Source organism: Passer domesticus, chromosome 2, assembly GCF_036417665.1.
Source record: "Passer domesticus isolate bPasDom1 chromosome 2, bPasDom1.hap1, whole genome shotgun sequence".
NCBI lineage: Eukaryota > Metazoa > Chordata > Aves > Passeriformes > Passeridae > Passer > Passer domesticus.
In genome coordinates this window covers 107,250,112-107,268,356 of record NC_087475.1, presented here as the reverse complement: position 1 = coordinate 107,268,356, position 18,245 = coordinate 107,250,112, and the positions used below count along the sequence as shown (strand labels likewise).

The 18,245-nt window shown below is 47.7% G+C and overlaps 2 protein-coding genes, 1 long non-coding RNA gene and 1 other non-coding gene across 7 annotated transcripts in view; 2 read left to right on the top strand and 2 right to left on the bottom strand.

Moving 5' to 3' along the window:
* LOC135294750 (uncharacterized) overlaps window positions 1-10,451 on the top strand; it is a 22,922-nt gene extending 12,471 nt beyond the window's left edge. The window contains exons 3-4 of one of the 2 annotated variants that reach the window (XR_010356803.1): window positions 9,874-9,946; window positions 10,115-10,451. This is a non-coding gene — a long non-coding RNA (uncharacterized LOC135294750). Of the gene's footprint in view, window positions 1-9,873 lie in introns of both variants that reach the window. The other variant, XR_010356802.1, reaches the window with a different exon arrangement.
* The window catches only part of NCAPD2 (non-SMC condensin I complex subunit D2), a 27,605-nt gene extending 10,395 nt beyond the window's left edge, over window positions 1-17,210 (bottom strand). For 2 of the 3 annotated variants that reach the window (XM_064410397.1, XM_064410395.1), the window contains exons 1-25: window positions 17,075-17,210; window positions 16,907-16,982; window positions 16,771-16,829; window positions 16,141-16,322; window positions 15,545-15,684; window positions 15,099-15,226; window positions 14,891-15,014; window positions 14,670-14,817; window positions 13,803-14,000; window positions 13,152-13,286; window positions 12,512-12,596; window positions 11,740-11,917; window positions 11,412-11,533; window positions 10,278-10,487; window positions 8,381-8,555; window positions 6,798-6,882; window positions 6,543-6,676; window positions 5,421-5,553; window positions 3,848-3,932; window positions 3,582-3,743; window positions 3,134-3,348; window positions 1,344-1,455; window positions 909-1,032; window positions 552-707; window positions 167-344 (exon numbers count right to left, since the gene is read on the bottom strand). In XM_064410397.1, the coding sequence (XP_064266467.1) occupies window positions 167-344; window positions 552-707; window positions 909-1,032; window positions 1,344-1,455; window positions 3,134-3,348; window positions 3,582-3,743; window positions 3,848-3,932; window positions 5,421-5,553; window positions 6,543-6,676; window positions 6,798-6,882; window positions 8,381-8,555; window positions 10,278-10,487; window positions 11,412-11,533; window positions 11,740-11,917; window positions 12,512-12,596; window positions 13,152-13,286; window positions 13,803-14,000; window positions 14,670-14,817; window positions 14,891-15,014; window positions 15,099-15,226; window positions 15,545-15,684; window positions 16,141-16,322; window positions 16,771-16,829; window positions 16,907-16,982; window positions 17,075-17,198 (3,468 nt within the window). In that variant the 5' untranslated portion in view covers window positions 17,199-17,210. The remainder of the gene's footprint in view (window positions 1-166; window positions 345-551; window positions 708-908; window positions 1,033-1,343; window positions 1,456-3,133; window positions 3,349-3,581; window positions 3,744-3,847; window positions 3,933-5,420; window positions 5,554-6,542; window positions 6,677-6,797; window positions 6,883-8,380; window positions 8,556-10,277; window positions 10,488-11,411; window positions 11,534-11,739; window positions 11,918-12,511; window positions 12,597-13,151; window positions 13,287-13,802; window positions 14,001-14,669; window positions 14,818-14,890; window positions 15,015-15,098; window positions 15,227-15,544; window positions 15,685-16,140; window positions 16,323-16,770; window positions 16,830-16,906; window positions 16,983-17,074) is intronic. The other variant, XM_064410396.1, reaches the window with a different exon arrangement.
* Window positions 16,397-16,719, bottom strand: LOC135295683 (small nucleolar RNA U85). Its single transcript, XR_010357824.1, has one exon. It is a non-coding gene; the product is annotated as a small nucleolar RNA U85 (small nucleolar RNA).
* Window positions 17,197-18,126, top strand: MRPL51 (mitochondrial ribosomal protein L51). The gene is made up of 2 exons (XM_064410408.1): window positions 17,197-17,740; window positions 17,856-18,126. The coding sequence occupies exons 1-2, from the start codon at window positions 17,197-17,199 to the stop codon at window positions 18,050-18,052; spliced, it is 741 nt and encodes a 246-aa protein (XP_064266478.1). The 3' UTR covers window positions 18,053-18,126.
* The last annotated feature ends 119 nt before the right edge of the window (window positions 18,127-18,245 follow it).

The following is an 18,245-nucleotide window of genomic DNA, read 5'->3' as shown; positions in this document are numbered from 1 at the left end:
AACTTGTATTGCAAAATTTCTTTTAACTACCCTTATTTAGTCCACAGAAAGACAGACCAATGGCTCTACACCATTAACACACTTTCTCCAGGGCTCATGTAATTGATCCAGCCTCTAACAGCCCTTGCCCACTCTTGTGCAATAAGGTCCCTGAGCATCCACTTGCCTTGTTGGCCAGTTCACCAAAGAAGTTCTGAGCCACTGCCACGATTGCCTCGTTTGGGTCTATGAGCAGAGTTGCCATTTCACTCACTTGGCCCTTCACCTTGACCATGTCTTTGAGGATGAGGTGAGTCATCACCAGCCCGGCCGTCTGCCTCACACTCGGGCAGGGGTCCCGCAACCTGGCAGGAGCAAACAGTCACTGCAGAGAGCAGCAAGGGAGTGTCTCTGAGTTATTGGTACTCTGACAGCCCAAAGCTCTGGTGGACTCCCTGCACCAGCATCTTCAGATTTGCTTTCTTGGGTCATTCTCACCTTCTGGAGGCCCAGTGTCACCCTTCCACAGGGTTTTTGTCTATGTCCTCTCGCAGCAACGAGCGTAGCATTACCTGGCATAGAGATGTGATGTCCAAGGCTCCACCAGGTTGGGGAAGCGGATGGCTAGATCTCCTGCTGCAATAATGAGGTTGGATCTCACATCAGGCAGGGTGGACTTCTCCATCATCGTGAACAGCAGACGCAAGTGGGAGTCACAGAACTCAGAGCTAACAAGACAGGGTACAGGAAAGAAGAGGTAGATAGCAAAATTCCATCTCTCAGAGAGCAGAGGAAAAAAAACAGTTAAAAAAAGCAATCTAGAAACACTATGTTTGTTCTTTCCTGGGGAAAGGAATTGCAACATTTGCTTGTGCTTTAGTACTAGGAAGGCTGGGAAAAGAGCTCTGGCATGGCTCAGCAGTACCTACCTGATCATGCAGAGTTTGCCAAGAGTGAGGGCTGCAGCAGCTGACAGCGCCGAGTCACTGTAGAGTCCAGGGTTGTTGCAGATCTTCAGCACCAGTGGAACAAAGGCAGAGAGCAGGTGCTTCCCTAGAGAATGGGGATAAAGACAGTGGGCATGAGAGCACTGTCTGTGCATCGTGCTTTAAGAACAATTACTCCATTTATCTCAGAGCTGCTGCAAACTACAGTAACTGGTTGACTCACTTTCACCACTGAACAGCCACCTGCAGAAAGGCAGAGCCAAGAAACAGACAGCCTACATGGAAACTGACACCATGGAAAATGACAGTGCTTCCTTCCCGAGGAAACAGCCTTCCTCCTTCAGGACCCGTTACCAACTGTACCTGCTCTTTCACACAGGCAGACAGCCAGCATTCCTTGGTGGCAGCCACACTTACCATTTAGAAGCTCTGCCTCACAAATACTGCGGATAAGCTCGGCCTCGGTGTCATCAGCCGTGGCTCCCACAAGGCCCAGCTCCTCCTCCATTGTGGTCTCGTTCCCCGTGCTCTGTGCAGAGAGCAGACTCTAAGAAAGGTGTCAGGCAACAATAATCTCTTTCTTCACAGGGTTCTCTTCTCTCAGGTGTGAGGTACATGCATGTTACCAGCTGCACAACTAAAGTGGAGAGCAGACTGACACAGAGTGTAGTAACCCACTTTCTCCCAAGAACTGAATGAAGCTGTGAAGGGTAGTCTGGGATTTGCCAGTCCACATGCTACAGAACCAATGACAGGATCACACAGTTAGGTTGGATGGGACCACAGTGGATCATCTGCTCCAGCAGGGTCTTCCTAGAACACATTGCACAGGATTGTGTCCAGATAGTTCTTGAGCATCTCAAATGACGAAGGCTCCACAACCTCTCTGGGCAAGCTGTTCTAGTGCTTGGTCACCTCCACAGTAAACAAGTTCATCCTCATAATCAGGTGGAACTTCCTGTGCATCAATTTCTGCCCATTGCCTCGTGTCCTATGCTTGGCACCACCAAGAACAGCCTGGCTCCATCCTCTTGGCACCCCCCTCTTCAAATAGTTACAGACATCGATGAGGTCCCCTCTCAGTGTTGAGGCTTGTAAGAGGCCCAGTTCCCTCAGCCTTTCCTTCTAAGAGATACTCCAGTCCCTTAATCATCTTTATTGCCCTCCACTGGACCTGCTCCAGGAGCCTCACATCTCTCTTGTAATGAGGAGCCCAGAATGTAAAGAAAGCTTACACTACTGACACTACTAAGACAAAACTGGCCTAGGAGACATCCAACACCAGTGTGAGTCCTGCATAACTTAAGGGACATTCAAATACTAAAAGCAAGAAGCTCAAATCAGCCTTTGAATTGCTGGTTTTCTGAGCAAGATTATGGGAAACCTTATAGCAAATAAAAAGCAACACAAGGGAAGAAAGGAGACATGGGTATTGCAATGGGGACCAAATCTGTATCCAACTGCTACTTTTTTGAAAATCTCATAACAACCTCCTCCTTTATGGAAAATTGTATGGACACTGATAAGCAGGTGAATGAGGAAATGAACTACAACGTTCTCTGCAGACTTAGCAGTATAAGCATCTAATAGAGACTGCATACCTAGATGGACACAATGTTTTTCTCTATTCTTACCCAGGAAAGTCAGCCTCATTACACTCTGGAAAGTGTTCCAAGGTAGACCTAACCAAACAGGGCATTTGTAGCCTCCAAAACACGTTAGAAAGACTACTGTTAATCCTTCATCATTACTACCTAACAGAGGACAGGAATCCTTCATCATTACTACCTAACAGAGGAAAGGACTCTCAAATCTTCTGGACCGGGGCTCTAGGAAGCCTTTTTCCAGAACTCAGGGCACAAATGGATGTTTCTTCACCACTACTGCATCAGTTGCAAAAGACTGCACTGGTAAGAGAAAAGGTGGTGAGTGAAAGGGAAATATTTGCCTGAAGCAGCGGGATAAGCATGGCCAGGACATCACCTCTGCCTCTTCAAAACTCAAGACCAGTGCGGGAGTTTTAGTGAATAGGGTCATTCAAGGACCTCAGCTCTCCCTGTCAATCCTAACCAATACGTGTCTGTTTCTATTCCTGAAGCACACATTGCCCTGTACCTCATGCAGCCTCAGGATTGCATTCTTGAGAAGTTTGCTGCAGCTGGGACACCAGAAGAGCTGCCCATAGGAAAAAACCCCTTGGCTCTCACCTGGGGTCTCTGCTTCTTTGTGCTGGTGTCAGGTTGCTTCTTGGTCTTCTCCTCTTTGAGGAGGCGGCGCCTGCGTAGCTCTGCACTCACTGACACTTCCAAATATGCTACCTGCTGCAGTGCCACCTGTCCCACAAGGGCCACCAGGTGCAGCAGCAGGAATGTGGAGAGACTGCCAGAACCATCAGAGACTCTGTGTGGAGAATCCCCTGCATCTAAAGGAGAAAAATGGCCCCAGTTCAGTGTTGATCTAGAGTTCTTCCCTGCCAGTCAGTGCCAAGTGTCACTGTATAACCCATCTCCACAGACTCCTGCACAGCACTCGTGCCCTCCCATGCCAACATTTCCACAGCTCCTCAGCTCTGTTCTCCTGCAGTTACTCAAGGCCCCCCAAAGCAGCACTGGAAACCATAGGTACAGATTTCCTTCATCAGCTTTTTTCCCTCACCAGCTTTCTGCTCATCAGCCTCCTGCAGCTTCTCCAGAGCTTGCTGACTGCACACATGCAGGATGTCAGCACAGATCTCCTCTGCCCCTTCTGCCAGCTGGTAGATGAGTGTTACAGCTGCCTCCATGAAGGGGATCCAGTGACTGCTTGGCCGGGCAAAGCCTGATGAGAAAAGGGAGCAATGTACCCACACAGAGCAATGATAACACAGGAGGTCTCGCAGCCCAACCCCATCTCCTCCAACCCTCCTGCTGACCTGGGCTCACCTTTAGTCACAGCCTCACTCAGGCAACCAAAGAGCATGTGGTTCTGGGGCAGTCGAAAAGGGGCACTGCTCTTCTCCAGTGCTGGCTGCAGAGACAACAGGTGAGTTACTCCCATGGCAGCAGCTCATGAGATCTGCCCATGCCCTTGCCAGTACTCAGCCTTCCTGTGTGCACAGTGTTAATCAAACCCATGCCAGGGACATCCAGTACTGCTCATGCAGCAGGGACTTTACTGTCACTTGTGACAGTATGGTGAATACATTGGGTGGATTTAAAGCTTGACCAAATGATGATCCCAGGCCAACGCAGACAGTTCTCACCTTGAATCAAAGTAACTCTTTTGAAATGTCAAAAGGATTAATTGAAAATCTGACATTATTTACTCACTCTCTGCAATGAATAAAGAGGGACACCTCTGGGGCATCTTAAAATCATCAACAGTAAGTCAACGTGCCAGAACCATATGGGTTTGTTTAAAAGCAAAATATCATCAGTGGAAATAACACAGGATAGGTCTAGATCCAAGACTACCTCACACTTAGGTTGTTGCATATATTCTGTATCAGTCACACCACCTTTTAGGCTGGGAATAAGATAACCTAGAGAAATACTAAACCAAGTATGACAATACCTGAGGTGTCCCAGCACACCTGTGTCTGCCTGATTAATATAGACTTGAACAAAACAGAATTTACTCGAGGATTTACCACCTTTCAGTAGCTTGAAACAAGAACTCCTGATCCACCACAATCCTGTCTTCTGTACTGAATTCTGGCTGGAAGGATGGCTGGGGGCAGAAGAGCTATTGCCAGTCAGTCAGGCAGCCAAATATTTTCAGTTCAGTCCCTTTTCACATACAAGCTTAACTGCAGACTTAAGTCAACCAAAAATTGAATTATAGCTATCTTTAGAACATTTAAGAATGTTGTGATACACAAAAACTCATGAAGTTCCTGCAGCAACATCCCCAGTGGAAGGGGCTGTCACAGAATGATGCTGCTCTGTAAAGGAGGACTCCTGAACCAAAATGCCCCAAATGACTGAGTCAAAAAACCAGATTTTTTTCCAAGTGTATTAAAAAAAGAAGTATAAATTGTTTCCCAGGGAAAGAAGCCATCAACCATCGTGTTGTTCTAAGTACAACATGGACAGGTTTGAAAACCTTTCATGTTTTATATTCTGCTGTACAGCTGACAACTCTTGAATATCAATTAATAGGGAGGGCAAAAGAATCACACCACCAGAAAACATCAGTAGAGGAAAGGGCTTCATGGTTGAGAAAACACAAATCAGTTTAGAATTGGGAGTCTGAAGAAGAGAATTGAAAGGAAAACATATTTTCTTGTGCACTGAACTCTTCGCTAATTGAATTCAGCCTGTTGCCTAATGAAAATTCTTTTATTACATGCTCACTGATGTGTGCTAAGCTTTCCAGACAGTGCTGCTGAATGGTCTCACCCTACTTAATTTCAAAATCTGTAAAAAATTAATTACCTCTCTCTTTTCTTCCATGCAAACAATTTCCCCCCTTTGTTGTTTCTGGATGACCTCAAGAACAAACCCATAGCCTTACCTTAGGGTTACCAGCAAGCTTGGAAATAACATTGCATACTTCTTGAGGCAGCCTATAGTCTTCACATGCCTTCTCAGACAGCCCCATTGTCACCAAGATGTCCAGGTTGCTACCAATGATCTCTGGCTTTCCTCTGTGGAATGGAAGGGATGGGGATATCACAATGAGGTGCTGCTGAAAGTTTACACAAGTATGAATAACCAAGAGAAATACTCCTTGTGCCTTGTGGAAGGGAGTGGTTTGAATAAGAGGGGGAAAAATAAAACCCATCCAAATGACTCAAGATACAGCTGGAGGAGCAGCAAGCAGTAGTCCACAGAAGCCAGTGTAATCCACTCTCCACTAGGAGATGAGTTTCTCCAAAGTGATCAACAGCCTCTTTGTAAAGAAAGAAGATTCTTGACTCTTCTTTCCTATCAGGAAGGACCAAAACTTACAGGGCTAAGAAAAACAAAATTTTTGGAAAGCAGGAAAGAGTAGAGGAGCTCAGGACTTGTGACATATACCATTCCTTCCTCTACTGTGGGAAACAAACCAAACCAAACCAACATTTATCCAAGAAAAGCCAATCCCAAATCCATACCCACCAATTCCCCTTTCTGTCTGTGAAAACTTTAGGATCATCATTATGCAGGTCTGTTTCTGACTAATGAAGGACTGAAGTAAGGACAGCAAGAAGAGCAAGTAAGTTGAATGCTAAAGAGTACTGGGCTGGGAAACTGAGCAAGTGAAAACCTTTTAGTGCAGATACATTTTTTTTTGCCTCCAGAAAGTGAAAAAGATTCATTTTTCTTCATGCTAAAGGCTCCAGACATCTCTGCTCAGCAGCTTCTCACTGTTCTTATCCAAACACAGACAAAGCTGCAGAGTTGTGACACTGTAAACTCTGGGAAGGGATGGGCTCACACAAGGAAAATAATCTCATCATAATCATTCAGAGGCCGTGTTGGTGGGATCCAGCACAACCATGTTTAGTTCCAGGCTTTGTTACCCCATGACAGGGTTACTATTTTTGAAGCTAGAGCCAAAGAGTCAGCTGATGCAGCACCCACAGCTCTTCAATAAAAATTGACTCCCTGTACATCCTTCCACTCAGAGGCTTTGACCTGGCCCCAGGCTCACCGTGCCATCATGCCCAGCAGCATCACAGCAGCGCGGCGCTCCAGCGACGAGCACGGAGATTTTTCCGTGAATCGCTCCCAAAGCAGCTGGGTCACAGCAGGCTTTATTTCGTCTTTCTGCATAAACTCTGAGCTCTGCAAAAGGAATGCAATTAAAAACTATGGAATGGCAAAGAAAGTAAAGATGTAATCTGCAATGACTACCATTGGAATAAAACAGATACACAGCCCCAACCCAGGCAAGGCAAATACTCACTATTTCCTCTAAGCACTGTATCGTTCCCAGTGATGCATCCACCATGATGAGGGAGAAAGAGTGCACCAGGGCCTGTGCCTTGGCCCTTCAAAAGGGGAAAAATAACAATAAAATACTGAAACGTAAAGAAAAAGCAACTGTCACAATTACTGCCCTATTGAAAGAGCTGAAAACATCTGTTGGGTAACAGAGATGATCCACAGCATCAGGAAAACTCCCACAACAAACTTGAGTTCTCAGTCACACAAGGGCTAATGACCATGATGTGGGCTTATAAATCCATTGCCTTGTGCACCGGTGCTCCTTCTGGTGCTTAAAGATCCAATCAGAGGCACTAAGCAGCCACTTCCCAGTTTGTTCTCAACCACAAGTCAAAGTACAATTCCCTAGAAACTGAAAATCTCTCTATGAAGAAAAGAGCACAGAGCACAAACTGTAGAAGTGCTGTTTCCAGGCAGTATTATCAGAAAGAAATAGGAAGCAGCAGGTGCTCTTTATTGCCCTGATGGTACAAATGAGGGTGAGTTATGGTGCATCTCACCAAGTATCCTACTTATCTTATTGCACAAATATCCAACAGGATTTACAAGTGGGTAAGCACTAAAAAAGAGCAAGTGCCAGAGCAGAGAAGAGACATAGCTCTTTTCTAGTATGGCAGAAGCAAACTTGCAAGTACTAGCCAGCTCCCACCACCAAATCCTCAAGAAGGATAAACAACAAAGACCCTTTAACATCCTCCCATCTTAACATCTCTAATATCTAAGGCATGTAGAAATTGTTAGAAAAATATTTAAGATTGGTCTCACTGAAATACAAACAGAAATACAGGTGAAAGCACCCAAATAAGAACCAACCTTGTGAAGGATAAAGAAATGAGGAATATATTTGTACACCAGAAGACAAATGCCTACATGTGACCAAGGCCCCAGCATGTATGACTTGTCAGCAAAAAACCCTGAGGTTTGGTAACAGAAATATAGTTTCAACTTTAGACCACACTGTTCCTCTTATTATCCCAGCAGGATGAACAACTACAGTTACAAGGAACTCAAAATGGGACAACTGACACTGGCCAACAACTTTGCCCACAGAGTGAAGTATGTAAGACTTGGGATGGACATGGGATGACTCCATATCAACAGGTGACTCCTAATGGGCTGAAATTCATTGTTGCCAATCAAGAACCCTGCTGGCAAAAGAAACATTCTTCTTGTTCCCTATCAGATAGGGACCATACCCAAACTATTTAGGCAATGCTTTGTATGAAAGTGAAATTTATGAGAATAAATATTAGTGCCTGACAACAGTTTAACTTCAAGTAATTCTCAGCATCTGCTTCACAAGGTCTCACAGAGTTTTGCTGCATGAATTTCCTACACGTGAGCTCTATGACAAACCAAGAACAGAAGCTCAGCAGTAGGTCCTGCAGGAGGACTGGGATACTCAGATAACAACCTTACATTTCAGCTCAGCATGAAGCATGGCAACTGTCAGTTCTCTTCCTGTCCATACCCCATTCCCAACAGCAGAAAGGGAATGGAGGGAAGGAAAGAAAAAAGAAATCTGGTTAGGGAGATCCATACCTCTCTGAATCCTCGCTGGGGCTCAGGTAGAGCTGTCTGTAGGCATTCAGCACAGCCTCCTTAATTCCAGGCTCCTTTGACCATATGAGGGGCAGCATCCTGCGGACTCCAAGCAGTGCCTGGGGCACTCCAAACTGTGAGACTGTCACGAAGAACTCGATGGCTTCCTGCACCACTGCAGAGAGAACAGCTGTGATAGTGCAGTTCTTCCCCAGCTCCCATTAAAGAGGCCATTAAAACAAATTCACAGGAGTACTGGTCTCACAGCAAGCTTTACAGAGGGTTTGAGTCAGAATGGGATCACTAGTACAAAGATGTAGATGTCCCAGAAAGGAGACACAAATTAACAATATTACAGCTAAATCCAATATGATATGGTTAGGGAAAGAGCACAGAGATATCTTTGAGGAAGAACAAAGTTCTCTTCTTGGAAACAGTAGCTTAGGGAAAAAAGATCTCACAGTTGCAGCAGACAGATGAATATAAGCCCCAGTGCAATGCTATAACCAGAGGAACTAAGCTATTTGATGTACAAATGGGGTAAGGAATACTGTGTTTGATTCCAGCTTGACTCCTGAAATAGACTGCCCAGTCTTCTCAGAAGACAAAAAAAAACCCAAAACCCATTAAGTTAGAGTGCACCACAAGACATCCACAGCTGTGATCAGAGGAGTTGTGCTGCAACAAACAGTTCACAGAGTCTGACCTCTGGTTAAGTAAGAGCTTTTACCAGTATAAGCCCTTACAAATCAGAATTAACAACATCTAACAGGTGAGCTGGTATGCTTTCCCTGTCTCCAGTCACACCAGAATACATAAATTTGCAACAGAAAAAAATTTAAATCTTCAAATATTAAATCTTTAATTAAAAAAGGCTGAATCTGAGCACACACATCCCATAGCACACACCAGTCCCTTCCTAACCCAGCAGCATACTCTCTCCAAATGGAGACAATGTCTCAAAACACCTCTGCTGTTTATACACTGAATTTGCCATCCTTATACTACAGCACAGGACAACAGGGAGATGAAAAGTGATTAAAATTTGTACCTCCATTAAAAAAAAATCACCCCCACAATCAAACCCCAGGTGTTTAAGTACCAAGTAGGGCAATTTCTTGGCCTTGAACTTCAAAGGACCTGTATAAACACTGAACCCAGGAGTTCATTTCCACGTGTGCAAACAGCTAACAACACCAAACCCTGCTGGGGAAGCCCATGTGCTTATCACAATTAACATGAGCCCTCAACAGAGATGAAGCCTCAGAAGTATCTGCATGAAGTCTGGGGCACTGCAGTGCCCACACCCATCCATAGCCCAGATCTGTGCAAGTGGATGTGCTGGAGAGGATGGCAGTGGGACTTGTGCCCCATATCCCTTGGAAATGCCAATAAACACTACAAAAATACCTAAGCCATTACAGTAGTTCTAATATTAAATATGAACTGCTGAATTAACTCAAAGGCCTTCTGATCACCACCTTTCTCTACAGCACTGAAGAGGACCAAGCCACAGAACCTGTTGATCAGGCTCATGTTTAACTAGAGAATAAAGTTTGAGGAAAGGTGAGTTAGATGAGAGCAGCTGCTTCATTCCCCTCTTGAGGCCAGCATACCAGCTGAAGCTATGTCAGGTATCTAAAAAAAAAAAGGATTCCTAAAAAGCCTGTTTATGCCCTATTCAACCTAATTCAATCTAAATGACACTCATTTAGATGGTGCTTGCTTTTCCAGTACCCTGGAAGTGTCTATGACATCTGCTCAATGAAGAGCAGCTCCTTCAAGCTTTTCTCCTTCTCCTGGAGCTCTACCACTCCAACATTTTCTCTCAAGAAAGGAAAGATCTAGAAATGCTGAATGGGGAAAGAAGGCTATTTCACATGGCTATTTGACATACCTGAGACAGAATTTTCGTACATCATCTTGCTGATCAGGTTCAGAGCTTCTGTGATTTTCACTGAGAAGTTGTAAGCATCTTGCAGGTAGTGCACCAACATCTCCTGTTTGATCAGCTCTGTTTGAGGCTGCTCTTCCTGTACAACTTCTTCAGTCTCGTCACTGCTGCTGTCACGTGGAGGATCCTCACTGTTCTCACCTGGGCATGAACCTGCACAGCACACTTGTTTTGAGCAGTACTGAAGATACCAGAGGAAAAGGCACAGTTCAGGGCAATTTAACCCTCCTCTCCCCATCCCACAGTGACACCTTCCAAGAGCCAGGATACAAAAATCCAAATTCTGCAATCAGACCTAGCTACAAAATCTCAGCATGCTGTGGAGCAAGTTCCAGTACTACAGTGTGACCTTCCAGAGAACTGCCACATTGGTAAAAGGGTATGAAAGGCATGGTCCAGTTGGGGTAAATGTCATTAAAATGTTGATGGGGTTAATCTGAACTTGGTATTTCCCCAAAGACAGAACAGGGCCCTAAAATGGAACCAAGAGAAGGCAAACACTACTACTCCCTAGCAAAGTCTGTGCAAGTGTAGAGAGTTCACAAAGTTAAGATTTTTAGACAACAGACTTCCAACATAAAGATGTTCAATGTGACTAAGCAACCTTATGCTGAAACAAAAACCAGACAAAGTGTGTGAAGTCTTGAAAATACACCCAGAGGCTCAGGTCCCAGATAACCAAGACTCTGCTTGAAGCTCAAGGCTGCTGGGGACAAGCATTATGTGCCACCACCTGTTCAGGAAGCAGAACTCCTGACAAATTCAGACAGGGCAGAAGGGTTTGAGCGGCAACATGGGCTTCACTGCCCTCAGATATGTGAGTTAATGCACCAGAAATGCACTTCTAGTGGGACCATGGAACTGTTCCAACCAAAAATTAAGATCAATATGATCCAAGTAAAATGTGAAGGTACTTGGACAAACAAGGAACAAGCAGTGCAGAGATGCTGCAGCTCTGGGAGCTGTACACGCAGACTGAGCCCCATAGGTCAGGAAGGACAGAGCATTCCAGAGGGTTTTAGTCTGTCTCTGCCATGATCTTGGACTTGGAGAACAGACATAGAGTGATACAGTTACCTGTGTAAAGTCTCTTCAGAACACCCAGGATTGTTGCCTCCTCATTTTCCTCCCCAGGGCCAATGAAAGGCTCCATTCCCTGGAAGCGACACAGGGCCTTCTGCGTAAGGCGGGCTGCACTCCTGGACAATGACATTGCCCAAGAGAGGATCAGCAACACATCAGAGCAGAACACAAGGGAAACCATCCAACTTTGCCCTGAACACCTGGGATAGCAGCTCCTAACAGCATCTTGTGCTGGGTGCCCACGTCAATCTCTTCCTACAGAGTAATGTTACTGGAAATCACCCCTTGGGATAAACATTGTCAAACTGCACAGCCTTCTTACTTGTAATTCAGCTTCTTCAACAGCCCAGTGATTTGCTCCACTGTCTTCTCCACTGTTTCTTCAACTTCCAGCACCTCCTCTTCCTCTTCTTGAAGTGGTTCAAAGAGCTGCTGTGTGGCAGCTCTAACTTCTGGCAGCATTGCTTCCCACTCTTCCTCTGGGACGATCACTGGAGCTACTTAAAAACCAGAGGGATTGAAGAACACAGACTCAGGTGACACCTTTAATGGGAAGGAAAAACTCATCTGGAACTTAGGAACTTCCCCTACCCCATCCCCAGGCAGGCACTGTTCCCATTGCTGATCCCACCAGACTGCAGTGAGAATAAGACAAAAACTCTGACTAAAACAAATAAACTACTGAAGGTAGAAAAAAAAGACAGGTAAGAAAACCATCATTTGTTTAGCCTTGGACTTTGATGCTGCCCACAAATCAAGTTTAAATAACATCTGATCAAAATCATGACTCAAGCAGTCCTTGAGTGGTAGAAAAGAGAAACCTGGGAGGGTGTTCACAGACATTTTCAATTCTTACCCCGAAAATAGGATACATAGCTATAAGGACTGTTGATTTAGACATGGGTATTAATATTATCCTTTTATAACACCACCATAAGGAAAACTGTTGAGTTTAATCCCAGTTATCTGGTTTCACCATCTCACACAGGAAAGATCTGAGACAAAAGCTGTCACAACCTGGGAGCAAATTTAATATTAGGAAAAGCACATTTTGGACTGTCCTAGAAAGTGGAAAGAAGAAGAAAGGAAATTACCTGCTCTGGGTCTGCTACGATCCCTCATTTCTTTCAGTTTCTGCACTTCTTTCTTCAGTGGCTCATCCAAGTCAGTCCAGCTTAGCTGAAGATGTCAGGAAGAGAAGAATATGTTAGTTATCCTCCTTTTCCTGAAATGGCAGAATTCTCCTCTCTCTTCCACTCCCTGCTTTAGTTGTCAATCCCCATGGATAATAATCCTGTTTTGGGAAAGTGGAAGAGTAGACTCTGGCCCCGATCCTAGAATGAGAACTGCCCTAAGTTGCCCATCTAAGGCTCAAAAACTCAGGAGAAGGTGCAGCTAAACACAAAGAACTTCAGATCCATGAAGAATATTCTAAAAAACTGATTTTGATCCTAAGGAGGGAAACCTCACAGTGGACTCAAAACTGCTGCAGGTTTTTACCTCAATCACATCCCTCCTGGCCTTCAGCATAGCTATGGATTCACCAAGAGAAGAATGAGTCCAAGAACTCATAATCTGAACCTGGGAAGACCAGAAAGCTGCCACCTGCAGAATCAAAGGCTACACCATTCCTCCCACAAGACACAAAAATGCTACTGCCCTGGCTACAGCACCCTGCAAATATTTAGCTTGCAAAGAGATATCTAACATATCCACCACATGAACCAGAATTACCTTGCTGGAGAAGGGGTTATTGGACAAAAATGCAGCCAGGAGCTGGATCGCATTCTTAACCACCAAGACAGATTTGTCTTTGAGCCGCCCGACAGCCAGCGACACCACAGACTGAAACTGAGTCAAAGGCAGGGCCTAGAACACCACAAGAGTACAGATAAAGTTATCAAGAAGGCTCAGAGACTTGGGAAAAGTTTACTGCAGACATATTCATGTACTAAAAAGCACAGATTACACATTCACAGAAAAATCTAGGGCTCAAAAGACCTTTGGATATATTCTGGTCCAGCCTCCACTGAAAGCCAGGATTTAGGTTATCCAGGATCCTGCTGAGTTGAGTTTTAGTATATCTGGTAATTGCAATGCTCTTCCATACCAGTGTGTGAAAAGAGGCTGTATGCTATGCTCTTTCTTCTAGTTTGTCCTGGTAATAATGAGCAGCATTTAATTTCCATCCCCCAGTTCCCCCCAACCTTGGGATCTTTGGTATCTTGGAAGAAACTGCAGACCCCACAGTACACAGGGACAGCACATTTCTCTGTTAAAACTTCAATCTCTGCAAACAAAAAGCAGGGTGGCAGAAATTCCCTCAGAACACACAAGATGGGAAGAGATGACTGAGGCAGCACCATTTGCCCAGCACAGACTTGCCTTGCGCTGCACTATGCGAGTGAAGAGCTGCAGCACGCGGCTGCGGACAAAGCTGTGGACGTCACACACGTGGGCCTGCAGCACGTCCAGGAACTTGTCCCGAGTCCCACGGGCAGCTTCCTCCAGCTGGTCACCATTCAGCACCTGCACCAGCACTTCTGCCATAGCCGCCAGAATGGCATTTCGCATCGTGTAACTCTGCCAAGACAGGAGTTGTTGAACTAGGAACGGACCAGAAGACATGATTTGATATGCCCAGAGTTTGGGCCTTCCAAATCCCAGGCTCCAGCCCTAAGTGATTTTTTTTCAGTATGGATATTGTATTAAGTTTGGGTGAACATAGCTGTGCGTGTAAGACACAGTAACCTTTGCTATGAAGGCAGGCTGAGAGCTGGTCTTGTTCAGCCTGCAGAGGGCTCTGGGGAGGCACCTTCCAGTACCTAAAGGGGCTGTGAGAGAGCTGGAAAGGGACTTTTTACCAGGGCATTCAGTTGTAGGGCAAGACAGAATGGCCTCAAAGTGAAGGTAGATTTAGGTTACATATGAGGAACAAATTCTTTACTGATAGTGTGGTGAGACATTAGAACAGGTTTGTCCAAAGAAGCTGTGGATGCCCCATCCCTAAAACTGTTCAATGCCAGGTTGGATGGGGCTCCCGTTCTCTGACATCTGATAGTGACAACCAGACAGAGATGCCATGGTTTCTGGTCCCTTTGCATCTTTTAGGTAAGGACGGAATCTATTCCAGTAGAGCAGGTTTTGGATATTTGAGCTCTGTTCTGTTTCAGGTTCTGTTTCAGACAGAAAAACTGGATAACAGCATCTCGACTGTTTGACTTTTCAACAGGTGACTTTGCAGAAACGTACCTCCCCATCCAAGTGAGGCAGGAGAACACTCATGTTGGAGAGCACCAGAGCTGGAATCTGTTCAGCCAGTTCACTTATAAAAGTAGCGTAACCCTTGACTCCAGAAGCCTCACGAGCCAAATCCTGGGGACACTTCTGTCCAATTTCCCTGAACAGAAAGATGAATGGGGTGCCTCAAATTGCTAGGGATAAAAGGACAAGCCTCCAAGTATTTCTCTCACCTTAGCAGTTCACCCACCAGGCTTTTTAGACCATACTCTTTAGCCCAGAGGCTCACGGCCTGTGCAAACACAGGGGCTACATGTTCAAAGTGCTGCAGCATCTGCGTGATCTTCAGCGTGGCACCTTTAACACGTGACAAGGAAGAAAGAGGTCAGGGAAAGTAACTGGGAATGGCTTCAGGAAGAAGGCAGAAGAGCAGGAACTCACTGAACATGTGGTCACAGTGAACCAGAGCTGCAGCAAGCAGGTGTGTCACAGCCTCCCGCGTGACCCGGTACCTCTGAAGGCCGATACTTGGGTTCTCCAGGATACGGTAGCAGTTTCCTGTCATTAAGCTAAACCCACAGAAGACAGACAGCAAACCTCACTGTCATAACTTGCACAAACATCATTCTAGCACACCACACATTTCTGTTTGAGATTCTCCAGTGTCCTCTAAAAATTAGCAAGCATCTGAATTTTTTGTGGCCTATGTGAGGAGAGGAAGTGGCTCCTATACACATTGCTTTTGTCTCGAGCTGTTTCCTCAGCTTCCCAATGATCTGCACCCCACACAGGGCTGTAATACCATCTCATGGGTAGATCTATCATTTAACCTTTTATCCTTCAGAACCACTCACTCGTTCCACCAATACACCTGCTCCAATTCATACCTGACAAACTCTTCTTCCACTGCTAAACCACCCCAAAGCTGACGGAGATCCAGCTGCAGCAGCTGTGTAAGCAGCCGTAAAAGTGGCTCCCTCTCCTCTTCCCACAAGGATCCAGAAGTCTTGGCCTGGTTCTTCCTGCTCTAGAAAGGAGATTACACAGTGAGATATATCAGCAGCTTCACAACAGACAAAACACCAGCAAGAAGTGTGAGATCACAGGGGCTTTTTCCCCCAGTTCTTTCTCTCAGCTCAAGCCAGCACCAGTGTCTCCTGCGGTTTAAGGATTATACCTGCATGCACTGCCATCACAGAAAGGAGATATTGAGAAAATACTGGCACACTAAGTTCCAGCCAGAAACTCAAGAATGAAATAGAAAGGTCTGGGCATCCAAGTCCCTTCTGATATGTAGACACACGATAGTCCCTTTGCTGTTTTCCATGCAGTTTCACAGACGCACCAGTGCTCCACATTACGGACTGCTCTTGTTGGCATCATGTTTATATAAACTCAGCTATAAAACCTGATACTAGAGAGTTCAGCAAGCTTAAAATTTTGTTCTGACTTTTATTATCTTTCTTCCAGTCTCTTCACTTACCTTCCTACTAGGATCTGCCTCCAAAGAACTGTTCTTGCAGGTTTCTATTTCAAAGGCATCCATCAGGCCAGTCAGCAAATAGCAGTTCATCTTCAGAGCGTTGAGGTGAGCAGCACGGTCTGCGTGGCTCAGCCCAGAGTCACTCAAGATAGTGGGAAGTTCATTGGCATGATGGGACACCACTGAGGAGAAGCAGAAAGTCACGAGCACTCCTTGCCAGGTCCCTCAGCCATCCTCTCTTTGGGAAGCTTAGAGCAGCCATCAGATTACCAAAGATGTGTGCTCACATCTCACCAGCTGTAACACGGGCTGCCCCCTGCAACCCAGTCCTCGGGCATGCTGTCTTGTCCTATCCCCACAGCCCTCCATCAGCTCAGAGAAACACTCCCTCTGAGCTGATACATCCCACAGATGTATTTCCCAGGGACACGGGCATGAGGATTTTCTGTCGGTCTGCCCTTACAGCGAACATGCACAACTCAGCATCGTCCACCAAGATTACAGACCCGTACGACAGGAGCGGGCTGAGGGTGCAGCCCAGCTGGCCGAGTCACATTAGCCTTTACATCATCAGTGAGCTGCCAAGGGAAACCAACCTCTCTGTTAGTCCCGCAAACAGCGGGTACCCACCGTGCCTCATCAGCTCCAGGGCGTCCTCCTTGACAGCCGTGCCGGCGCTTCGGAAGTGGCTGCGGGACAAACACAGGGCGTGAGGGGGAGAGCGGACAGCGCCCGCCGCTGCGGCCCGTCCCCGCCCCGTACTCACTGCAGCACGCTGTACACGCAGTCGAAGTGCTGCAGCACGGCCAGCGCGCCCCGCGCTCGGAAGGCGGCCCGGAACGCTGCGGCAAAACACGGAGAGAGCCGGGGGCGATGCCCGTGAGCCGGCGGCACGGCCGGGCCCGAGCGGGAAGGGGGTGTAGGCACACCTTACCTGCGAGCGCGGGCGGCAGATCGCGGGCCGCCAGCACCTCCTGCACCACGTAGCGCCCGGGGCCGCCATCGCGCAGCAGATCGGCGGCAGCGAGGGGCAGGTGGAACGCCGGGGCCGCCGCCATGGCCGCCACAGCCCCGCACGGCCCCGGGCGCTCGAAACTGCGCGCGCGGACCGCGCTCGCCCCGCCCCTTCCCGCCACCGGCCTATCAGCGCCCGGCGGCTGCGCCGCGCGCCGACCCCTCGCCCAATCGCCGGCTGCCCTGCCCTCCCGACCGTTGGCGCAGCGTCACCCGCGCGCCCCTGCGCCCCGCGGCGGAAGGGGCGGCGCGGCGGCGGCGCCGCTCTTCCCGTCCCGTCCCGTCCCGTCCCGGGGCACCGGGGGTCACCCCATGGCCGCGGCGGCGGCATCGCTGCTGCTGCGAGCGGCGGGCCGGGCCCTGCTGGGCCGTGCCGCTCCCCTGCCCTGCGCCCAGCGGAGCTTTAGCGACTGCGGCGGGGCGCGCTGGGCGCCCGTGCGGCCCGGCCTCCCCGTGCCGCTGTCCTCGCCCCTGGCGGGGCTCTCCCGGCCCATCCGCATCAAGGAGCCGCCCAAGCGCAAGCCGGTAGATCGGTGGACGAAGAAGCGGGCGTTGTTCGGGGTGTATGACAACGTGGGCATCCTGGGTAAGACACGCGTCCCCCCGGCGAGGCTGCACTCACCTGCGGGCAGCACCGGGCCGGCCCCTGGGAACAGCCCTCCGCAGTGCCTGCCCTCATCTCTCCGCTCTCCTCTTCTCAGGCGGCTTCCAGATCCACCCCAAGAGTCTCATCATGGGGCCCACCTGGCTGCGAGGCTGGCGGGGGAACGAGCTGCAGAGGTGCATCCGCAAGAAGCAGATGGTGGGCGATCGGATGTTTGCAGAGGACTATCACAAGCTCAACAAGAGGATCCGCTACTTGTACAAGCGCTTCAATCGCACCGGCAAGCACCGCTAGGCAACAGCAGTGGCCTCGGGCTGTGGAGTGTAGTTTTGTGGTGTTGCAGTCAGAATAAAGCCAGCTTCCACACGGTTGAGTTCCCAGTGCTTTCTACAGCCTTTGCTGCGTATTTCTACCCAAGCCCCAAGGTCCTGCTGCTGCTCCAGGCCTGAGCTCCTCTGTGCCCCCTCAGTCATTTCTGACGTACTTG

Coding starts and splice junctions, on each gene's coding strand:
- MRPL51 (XM_064410408.1), top strand. CDS start 17,197: ATGGCCGCCACAGCCCCGCACGGCCCCGGGCGCTCGAAACTGCGCGCG. Junction 17,741..17,855: donor TGACAACGTGGGCATCCTGG/GTAAGACACGCG, acceptor TCCTCTTCTCAG/GCGGCTTCCAGATCCACCCC.